This window comes from Borostomias antarcticus (genome assembly GCF_949987555.1).
Source record: "Borostomias antarcticus genome assembly, chromosome: 15".
In the NCBI taxonomy this organism is placed as follows: Eukaryota; Metazoa; Chordata; class Actinopteri; order Stomiiformes; family Stomiidae; genus Borostomias; species Borostomias antarcticus.
The window spans coordinates 12,844,021-12,855,797 of NC_140248.1; the positions used below are offsets into that span (position 1 = coordinate 12,844,021).

The 11,777-nt window shown below is 38.1% G+C and overlaps 1 protein-coding gene across 1 annotated transcript; it reads right to left on the reverse strand.

The window, feature by feature from the left end:
- Window positions 1-2,069: 2,069 nt before the first annotated feature.
- Window positions 2,070-3,017, reverse strand: LOC311318813 (olfactory receptor 8K5-like; the record flags this gene model as incomplete). The annotated part of the gene is made up of 1 exon (XM_084450246.1): window positions 2,070-3,017. The coding sequence occupies one exon, from the start codon at window positions 3,015-3,017 to the stop codon at window positions 2,070-2,072; it is 948 nt and encodes a 315-aa protein (XP_084306372.1).
- Between the last annotated feature and the right edge of the window lie 8,760 nt (window positions 3,018-11,777).

Genomic DNA, 11,777 nt, shown 5'->3' on the forward strand with positions numbered 1-11,777 from the left:
CCCCAGCCCACCCCAGGGAGACACCAGGCTATGACAGCTCTCCCCCGCTCTCTTTGCATGGCTCTTCGACTGCAAACCTATCCCCCACACCTGTCTCCTCCCACCTACACCAGTTCCTTAAATTACTAACATTCATTTTACTGTCTGTCTCTATCTAACTAACTCACACACCCACTCATTTAGTCAGTCAGTCAGTCAGTCAGTCACTCACTCACTCAAATCTCAGAGGAGCGCTAGCATAAAGACATTGAAGGACATTTGAATAATCAGTATTGTTTGACTCAATAAATGGAATCTGTAAGAAGGCACACATCCACAGCCTTCTATGGCTGGATGGTATTGGATGAGCACTTTTCACCTGTTTGACAGACTGCATTGGCGGTGCGCCCTTTAAGTCACTGCTCACTTGCATGGCCATTAATACCTAGCTTCTGTACAATATTGTCAGTTCTGAAGATTATGCTGGAGTTGTATACAGTCCCTACAGTGAATTATAAGCAATTGTATTTTTGATGTCTACAATGTGTCTTCTGCATGTGTGAATGGTTTATGAGTATGTCTGTTTCTTATGAGTGTACATGTAGGTATGTATTTATTTCATCCACCATTTCACACTACTGCAATGTCGGTCGGCACTGTACCAGACACGGTGGGCAGAGATGTCATCAGGAAGCTATCCCTCTCCAGTGATACCCACACTCTGATGCAGAGTGACCGACAAGGACTGGCAATAATAAACCAGTACTGTAATATGAAGGGTTGATCAGAACACTTGTCTATTTTTGTATGCATGCCATCTCACTGAATGTTTGTAAATGTTTTTTTTTTATTCTGAGGTGTGTGTGTGTGTGTGTGTGTGTGTATGTGTGGTCTGGAGACTTCTTATGTGAACCCACCCTCCACATTGTGTTTCTAAGAAATATTTTACATTTGAAGTTAAAACTGCAGAAAGTGTAAGTTTTCAAAGTGTGAGAAAAGATACATAATTGTATTTATAAAATGTTCAGTGTTCAATGAGCATGCTTTGCATAACTCAAACAGAATATCATGCCATTTGAGATCAATGGAAATTGCTCATGTGTGCCGTATTGTGGCTACTTTACTTTTTTTATCCAATAAAATGTGGCCTGGCCATCCCTTGAACTATCCTAGAAGTAATGAGTCCCTCCATCTCTGTTTTTGTGCGTGGCTGTAAGCCAGTGCACCTAATATAGTGTTTGTCGGGTTATCACTCCCTCCCTCCCTCCATTGAATGTTGACCTGCATTTACCTGTTGGCGCGACAAGAGGCAGTAGTCCTGGACAAAGTAATTCTGTGACCATCTTTCCACAAGATGGCATGATTCGTTCATGCATGATCCTCTAGCCCTTGATCTGCAATAATACTTCCTCTAACTATAGTCCACCTTTACTGCTGTTTGAACATTTTTATGGAGTGTGGGTATTGTTGGATGTGGTGAATTCAAACATTGTGGATCATCTTTTTCTTGAAGGACGTATTTCACTCATATTCTCCTATGTTTCTCATCAGTCCACCCTTTAGGACTCAAAATTGTATTCTAACAGGCTGGTATTCTTCTTGGGTATTATCTGACATCTGATGATATACTTCAAGTCTGACATGTTTGTGGCCCAATATCATTATTGTGCACACTTGTTTTCACAATTTTCATTATGTCGATACAGAAAACAACGACAACAACAACAACAATATCCACTCAGTCACGATGACCTAGGTCAATACATACTGTTTACTGTGCATGATTTAGTGAATTTAGTAAATGATACACAACAATCTTAATTGAGTTATACGGTTTTACCCCTAATGTAAATAGTGAACAAACTGTAATTGCAAAATATTGTCATATTGAACTGTAAACATGTCAATATTTGACCATTTTGTGAACATATCATTCAATGTGAATTCACAGTGAAACAAAAAATGCAATATTCACAAATACATATAGTTGAGGATCATGATAGGGAAAAAAGAGTAGAGTGGAGCTAGATGAAAAGAGAGCTACTACATACAGTGCAATGTATAGAGCATGATCAATGCACACAAGAAATCTACTTTGTTGGCAATAGCCTATTCTTACCATTTATAAACAGTTTAAACAGTGGCACTCTTATGGCTTGAATACTTAAACCATACATTACTGGATTAAGAATAGGGGGGAATATCATAAAGTAAATGGACATAAACACCTGAGTTGTGTAAGGAAAATGACTCGTGTTAAATCGGCTTTGTAATATTTCAAAAAAACATCCCACAGAGTAGTTGATAACAGCAAACAGGTGTGGAGAGCAAGTTTGGATGGCTTTCATTTTGGACTCTCTGGAAGATAATATACATATTCTCAGGATATGTACATATGAGTAAAGGACCATGGCTAACTGTGGAAAACTTAGTAAAACAGTAAATATTAAACCTACAATGTTATAAATAGATGTATCTGTGCAGGAGAGCCTCACTAGTGAGTAATTGTTGCAGTATAATTTGTTAATAGTTTGTTGACAATATTGTAGTTGAAGAGCTAAGATAAAAAAGATGAGAAATGCTACCAAAGGATATAACCAAGTGAATGCAATAAGCACATACACTTTGGTCAGTGACATGACGGTGTGATATTGCAATGGGTAACATATCGCCACATACCTATCATAACTCATCACTGCTAGAATTGTGAATTCAATGATGGCATATGTGTGTAAAGTATAGATCTGTATTTGACATAAGGGTAGAGATACCTCATACGTGGATGATAATATATTACCAAGTAGAGCTGGTAAAAGAGCAGTGCTTCCATAGATTCCATTGGCTGCCAAGTTAGTGACAAGAAAATACATTGGCTCATGCAATGATTTCTCAAAGTAGATCACACCAACTAGACATACATTTTCAGCAATTATGACCATGTACAGAATTAAAAAGACGCAGAAGTAAATGTGCTTCAGTTCTTCCATTCCATAGTAGGCAGATAACAAGATGTCTATCACATCTGATGAATTTCCCATAATTGAGATGTATTTCTTCAAACACTGTTAGAAACAAACACTAAAACAATCACTTCTTGTCACATTTTGTCAAATACATTTTTCTTGTTGTTTTTGCTTTTGTATTTTACATGCATCTGCCTAATAATTAAATATAAAATACATTTAAAATACATAAAAAAAAATAAAAACAATAATAATAATAAAAATCGTTCATATAACTAGTTAAAACTCAACATTTCTATCACATTTCAGAATATTAATTTGGAGAATACTTTACCTGTGTGTGCTATCTTCAAATATCATGACCTGAGCTGAAGAGCTTATTTAAATACCTAACTGAATGTTAGTCATGTGATCTTTGCAATACCCCGATGATATTACATCATTATAATCCAAAGAGAGTATGTTATGACATGATCAGATACAGTATGAGTAAATATAGATGTAGCTACCACTAGATGTGGTCAGTCAATCGGCTCTCTGTTCCACATTATTTCAGGCCTAAGGGAATCACCCATTAGGTATGCAGTAGGCCTACATCTTGATTGTCATTGGTTGCTCTTATGATTTGTTGCTTGCCAAGATGCAATACATGTTTAGGAAGCAACTCTTTCTCTGGAAGACCCACAAAGTACATGATTATTCAGAAGGTCTCTCCTATGAATAACAATAAATTCTTGAATATGTGCTTCTTATTTGTAGACAGTAAACTACTAACAAATGGTTTGTGAACAGTTACAAATGATCAGTAAGCCTAAATGATTAATGATTAGTAAATATTTAGGCTCAAAACTCACCTCTTCAAGAAGTACTACCAGGATCCTCCCTCTAAACACCCATTGCATTTTTAGTTTGCTATTCTTCACTTTGCCTTCAGCACTAGATTATGCTCTTAGTCACTTATTTTATTGAAGGAGAATAGTAGCCTAGGTCATTTAGGACATTTTAGAAGGCTGTTATTTTGAAATGCCACATCAGAATGTCCTGAAAGTCTCTGGGTGACACTGAGGTGGTCTGCTACCACAGTGAAGTGGAAGTGGTGTAGCGTTATGGGCGGTCTCCTTTCAATTCAAATCTTAGAATTGAGGAAATATACTGTAGTTTATTTGACATTTTAGAGGGCCTTTATTTTGGAATGTCACATCAGAATGTAATTTTACTTCCTGAAATCCAAACCATAGTTAGTTGAGTAAATTAGGTGTAAGCTTCACATCACACATAATAGAGATTAAAGGAGTAGTAAAGGGAAAATGCATGTTTAGCCCTGTTTTAAGGTTACTTATGATCATATACAATGGTTCAGATCAAAACGTTGACAAAACTAGCACTTTTGAGAAAGTCTGATAATTGCTCTACCACCGTTTAGCCAGCCAGTGGTGCGGTCGTGTACGTAACGACATAACCCACGCATTCCTGTCACCTGATTCGAGTAGCATGCTACATTTTCTTGCCTGCTATATGCAAAGCGTATGTGCATACTGAGATCCAATCTGCAACATGGGGCATTCTTCTATGGCCTTATGAGAATGTGGGCATACCCAAACACACAAACCGTGAGCAGAAAGCAGACTCAGACTGAATGTACCCTGGCAGACCTAATTTTCCCCTGCTGCTAGCTCATAATTTAGTTTACTTGTACTGTAGGAGGCTTATAGTGCAGAAGTTACATAGTTGGGCAGGGCACAGAGGCCATGACCCCTTGCACTTGCATTGGTTTCATCAGAGTTCCATCACTGCTGGCACAGGAGAGGTCATTAAAGCTCTGTCCCCTTGATCTCACTATTCTCCAGGCACCATCCACAGAGGGCTCAATTTGGCCTAAGAGTCATTACGGTTGTGAGTTTGTTAATTGCTGTCAAGGGGATGGTGACAAAAACGTGATTACCTTACCTTGACCTCTAATAAGCATGTTTATCTACAATTTGCACTAGTTGCATCAGCCGGATCCCAAAGGGTACAGAGAAGGATACTGTGAAACAAAATAAGGCTTTTTAAAACCCTATTATTACAGCATGTTTTGTAACTACAGTAGACTGGGTTTGAATGGTGTCTGAACACCACACCACAACACCATTTCACCCGTTATCATGTTTTTAAACATCAAAAGTAGTGTGCTTTTAAGAGGTATTTGAATAGTGACTGGGCTCAAATTCCCTTTTAATTTTTGGGATGTTTAGATGCAACAAATGTATCTATTCTATCGAGAACCTTATCTGAGATACCAGAATTGGTGAATAAAAATGGTATTTACTAATCCACATTTGGTCCACAACACTCTTTTTATCTAAAACAGCCTATCACAGTGAAAATATTTAACCCACAGTCCAGTTTCCAGTGACAATGGCCATAGGTGGGCATACAGCCAGAGATTATTTTAGAAGTATGGGATAGAGGCCTCAGTACTGATTTGTTAAGATGAAGAGCAAGAGATTTTGAGATATTGTGCATTTAAAAACAATGACAATGGATTGTAAGCCACTCTGGTCAAGAGCATACAAATAGATATAGCCATAAATGTGAACAAAACTGAGTAGTCTAATGGGTGTGTCTTGACAACCCAAACCCAGGCAGCAGTTCCATTAAGTACATGTGATTCATTATGGTGGCATGCAGACATGGGCCTCTAAAGAATATGCAGAGCAAACTATTCATGGTACAGATGTTGATGGGTTCTTCAGGAGATGAAGAATCAACTCAGTCAATTTACACATTTTGGTTTTACTGTAGTTACTTTGAATTTTCAAGAGAATCATTTTGTGGCACTTTTTTTTATCTGTAAAGATTGAAAATAATGGTTGAGGAAATTTGGAGATGGTATGAATAAAAGTGTGAGGGACCCAAATGTTAGGTTTCTGAGCATACAGGATGCAGTACGATAAACACATAGAGGATTGTTGTTGGTTCTCCACAAGATGTAACTTAGCTCCACAAATGACCAGAGAGCTTAAAGGTGTAGTATGCGGGTTGTGATTTCCTGTTAGACTTAGGAAACATTTGGAAAGATCCCTGAAAAAATCCCTGCTCCTCCCTTCAAGCCTCCCCCCAAAGCCACTCAAAGCCACCCAAACTGGGGGAAAACAAATCACTAGCTAGGTAGGTTGACAGGCAGGTAGGCCATCCAATCATTTCAAGGTGGTACCTAGAAATGATTGGACAGATTTATTACAGTCCTGCAACTTCTACAGATTACGGATTTATTTCATTTTAGCATCAGAGCACTTTATTTATTGATTGCTGCCAGGATGTAATGAGAATTTAAAAAATAGGCCTAAGACAAAAACAGCATACTGCACCTTTAATCATTATATAATGTCATGTCATATCATATCATATCATATCATAACATTTTAGCGCGGCTGACTCGTTTGGCACACATCATTGCATTTTATACCAAAACATAGGCTGGCCTTCCTTGAAGTCACATAGGTTGCTACATTGCACACTTTTTATTTATAAAGTCCTTTTACATAGACTCCCACTGCGCAGTACCCTCTGTATCATCGTTATTATCCTTCAGGGATACAAATCGATGTAGCCTACCTGGTATCAGAGATGGCTAACATTGGCCCCTAAATAGAGACACAATGGTCTTTGTGAAGGCCTCGAAGTGACCATAGGATGGGAGATTTGGGAGATTACTTTAAGAGTATGGACCAAATGAAAGGGAAGAATTTCCAAGCTCTGAACAACCCGAGGGACTTTAAGAACATGGCAGTCATTTTATCGAGTACATTAAGGACCAAAATTCCAATCCAGCATCACTGTGATTTAAGGTGGCAGCTTCCCAATAAGAGCCTTGTAAATGAACAAATACCAATGTCTATTATGTCTCACTTCAAGAGAAGGCCAACCAACCCAACAGACAATGGTGAGTATTATAACAATACCCCGTGATAGGGCAGAGAGATGGTCTGAGTCAAGAGGTTTTTAAGTTGCAGCCACAGCATGTCGATAAATTACCTCACGTGATAGATAAGAAAATTACTTCAATGATCCTCTTCCTACATAACATGGGAACGCTGGATCTGGGAAGCAATTTGTCCAGAGAAATTTCCTAGAATGTGTGAAAACCTATAGCTAATAATTTAATACTGTGTATGATTTTGTCAAGAATGATTATTCTCTATTTCAATGCTGAGGATTACACCTGACTGGTCAACACTGGTGAAGAGTAAAATCACTTAAAAGAACTTGTTAACAGAATGACTGGCATGAGTTGAGGTCAGGTGAAAACTATTTTTGCTGTTTTTTTGCAGTGGCTCAAGCCCCGTGATGCCAGTTTATCATGAGTATGCTGTCAGGCAGTTTTACTAAATGTGATTAGGAACAGTATGTCTATTCAAGCACCCGCAAAGTTCTTTATTACACACCATGGGGACCATGAGTCTCCTTATTAAAGTCTCTCCTCCTTCCAGACCAACATAAGAAACAGGCCATCAACAAAGTCACAGCTTTGGTCAACATCATTGCAGTAGGAAGCAATAATGGCGTGTCAACATGTGCTGGTTTTGGTGCTCCTGGTTTTCTTGTCACTTAATGGTAGGTCTTCATTTGTTGGTAAAATTGTAAACGGTAAATTTATTGCATCTCTATACAGTATGTTGTATTAAACATGCTACACGTATGGTTTTCTTTGTTTCCTCATATACCCTATTAGCAAATTATGTAAGTATTTCCTTGTAAGTATTTCCTTGCAACATATGTTGTGATATTGGCCGGTTGGTACTGTTTACAAAATGAGTGCTGTGCATGTTATGTTGATGCCCGCCGCACCTTTTTGTAAATAGTGTGGTCCGGCCAGGAAAACTCAACATGCAATATAATTGCATATCACAACATATGCCATAAGTAAATACTTTGACATGTATACACTTATAACTTTATAAGTGTAACTTATAACTTTGGTGTAATTCGGAGGCCTGTAGAATAAATTTAAAATCCAGCACGAGCCAAGTATATCCATGTAATGGCGGCGGACGGGGCACTGAGAATGCAGCTTCTAAAAAATCTATTTTCTGCCGCGAAACGGTTGTTTTCATCAATCTGTTTTTATGAATCGCTAGTTGTGCTTGCATAGAGCGAGGGCTTGTTGTGGTTTTTCACATGCCTCTGTAATATGATCTTTAGAAACGTCTTTAGAAACGTCTTTAGAAACGAAATAGCTTCCCCACTTGCTCCAGCACGCATGCGCACAGCGCGCAAACTGGCTAGGTTAAACGTGCATTCTCCTTTAACCTGTTAATTTGCTAATATAAATATAGAATGTAAGAAACAACATAGATCTTACATAGCACCTTTAAAGGGGTAGTGTGCTGTTTTGGACATTTAGCCTTATTCTTTGATTGTCTACCATGAACCTGAAACATAGAGACCATAATTTCACTGATTGTTCCAGTAAATGCGTTTGAAAAACTATGATATATGTGCTTTTCCGAGACGGGAAGCACAGGGTGTAATCTTACCAGTCTCAGTATGCTCTCCTGTGAAATGTATCGCAATCTGAATATTTTACATGTTTGGCATGGCTTCGACATAAGTATTCCAATGGAGCTTGTTTTCACTGCTCCCATGGAGGACTATGTGCAAGTCATGCCAAACACTTAAAAATATTTGGATTGCGATACACTTCATTGGAGAGCATACTGAGACTGATAAGATTACACCCCGTGCTTCCTGACTTGGAAAAGCACATTTATCATAGTTTTCCCACTGTATTTATGGGTGCCCCATTGACTTCCATTGTAGCCTGCTTAAAAGTATAAAGAAATGATTTTTTTTTGTCCTTCTGGTTGTAGTTGTGGAGAATGAGGCTGCATTTCCCTGGTCTTGCCCCACCTTAAGTGGTGTTTGTCGAAAGGTTTGCCTCCCAACTGAGATGTTCTTTGGACCTCTGGGCTGTGGAAAAGGATTTTTGTAAGATTGCATTTGTATATCAATATTCCCATGATGCAAATACATAAATTGACATTTCCAAGAGAATAACGTATGCCTCTTTATCTTACTAGGTGCTGCGTTTCACATTTCCTGTGAGACCTGGATAATTCCTGAAAAACATCCTTTGGATTACTGTGGAGTATTTCTATACATCACCATCACAGTTATTATTTAGTGTTTCTATACATCACCATCACAGTTATTATTTTCTTCAGATGTCACTTCACCGTCCAGTTCCTGGACTGCTATGGATATCATATATTACTGTGAATCTAGTCTAACTACCTGCATATTTATTTTTTATGTTTGCTAATAAGGTTTTATTTCAAAAAATAATAATGATAATCTAAGTTTGATCGGATACTTTGCTGTTCAATTTTAAATCAATATCCTAATCAATATATAACAAGTAGGCCTACATAAACAATTTTCCCTGAATCATGATGCATGTTCCTTTGTGGCAATGATAGAGTAGAAATGTGGAATTTCTTTTTGAATGACTAACCTATAATAATTCTAATGTGTAAAACAAGGTTTAAACAAGCCAGGATGTCTTTACATGTCTGTACTCTGTGGATTTGAAAAGTAGAATAGACTATACTTTTACTAAGACACATAGCATCGTTTCAGTGTTCAAAGCTAAATGTACTGACAATGGGAAAAACTACTTCTAAGTATCCAGATGAGCTCTGACCATATCTTGTGGAAGCTGACAACACAGCCCTCCACGCTAGAAGCACCTACATTTCTAAACTCAGTGGATATAATGGACTTTACCTGTACAAAGACACAAAGTATAGTCTTTGGTGGACAGATGAAATGATGTTTTGGCAATGGAGAAAAATCAACTGTGGCTTGCACTCCTAGTGGGCTCTGCCATACAGTAACGTTACATCTCACAGGACGAACGAACGAAATAGCCCCTCCCTCTGATTTAATTGGGTGGAGGACAAAAAGCACAGGACGAACGAACGAAATAGCCCCTCCCTCTGATTTAATTGGGTGGAGGACAAAAAGCATTACTTTTGTATCAGATATTTTTTTTTCATGAAAAGAAAGTTCTGTATGTAGGCCTACACTTTTCTCTCAGGGAACACCAAAGTCCTTGGTCAGGATTGTCATGAGGCGTTCTTTCTTGTTTGCATTAATGAGATGTATCATTGTTTCATTTTTGTCTTTATCTCTGTGACCAATATCTTACTAAAATATCTGAAACGCTTTTTAAACTGCAGTTCATATTTTTACTGTTAGTTTATTCACACCAACAATAAACACTGGGAACATAAAGGACGCAATGAATGTACTTCAAGTATAAAAATGAATATCCTGTGAGGGATAGTTCGTACTATGGAGTATGTATGCAATTGCTTAAAGTAAATACACAAACATCATCAAACTGATGGTACTGAACTTTTGTTCTTCTTAATATTACCATGTAAATTAGTCAACCACGTCTCTCTTTGTATCTTAATGTCCATAGCTGTGTTTGTACTGCTGCTGCTGCTGCTTGAAGGAACACTCCGACTCTTGGCGAAATCAGCTTATTTGCCATACCCTTCTCTTCACCTCTGTTTGTAACAACGGGGCTTTTGAGGTGCCATGTGCAATCACTATGCCCAGGCAGCAGTGGTTTGGCAAGAAGAAAATAGAGTAGGCTATGTATCTGCTTTAAAAACTACAATGTCTCATTTAACATTGTTATTTCTATATGTGGTAAATACACAAGTCACAACATGTAAATACAGAAGTTTTGGAGTTGTTGGAAAGTGTATTTTGTCACTTTTGAAGGAGCTATAGGTTAATGGTGCCAAGCCACTTCCAGTAATTGCAGCTAAGCTAGGCTAACGGTGCAGGTCTCAATGCTTCCTACTGCATGCAAAGAGAAGAGAAAGATACGTATCTTCTTATCTGTCTCTGGTGAAGATGGCCAATAAGCTAATTTCCCCAAAAGTTGTCGTGTTCCTTAAAGAGACCACTAAATGGAAGGCAAATATTCATCACACAAGGCCATCCACAGTGGGAAGAGTTTCACATACATGATGATGCAATCAACTTGGGGTACACATAGGCCTTCTGTATACATCAGTCCATGAAGCTGCTGTACCCATTTGGCAGACTCAACCCGTTCAGATGGCCTAACTTCATTGTCACTTTTGACTGATCATTAACACATAATCCAGTGAAAGTCGGTGTAAAAGCAGAAAGGTAACTGTAATTTCTCCAACAGCTATGTTTGCCTCCCAACAGACTTGTTGTTAGGTATGAAGTGGGACAAGATTCTGTCATCTATTGGACTGGACCAGATTGCATGTAGCTGGTTTGAAAATGATTTAACAGACGGAGTTAAAACTGGCTTTTTGAATTTAACAAAGGGAGTTCCGCAGGGTTTGAATTTAGGTCCAGTTTTATTCACTCTTTCTTAACAATATAGGTTTGGCTGTAGAAGGTTGTAATCTGCACCTGTATGATGACATGTGTATGCTGTAAGATGCAATCTGCACCTGTCTAAAATTATGGAGTTGATTGCACCAAATTAATTTCCAAATCACACACTGGAATGTACTGATGACTTGGGATTTAGTTACTCTAGATGGACCTCACGTTGAACATGTGCCTGCATACAAGTAGCCTACCTGGGCATTAGACAATACACTTTCCTAAAGCATGCAGATGATGTCAAGAAGTTGAGAGTAAAATTGAGCTTCTAAATAGAGACCATGCCTCTCAATGAGCAGCAGAAAACAAGTTATCCAGTCCAGTTTTATTCAATATTTTAATGCCAGTTTTATGTACTAAAACCACTCGATGCAGTATATTACAGTGCAATGCAGCACTTTATATACA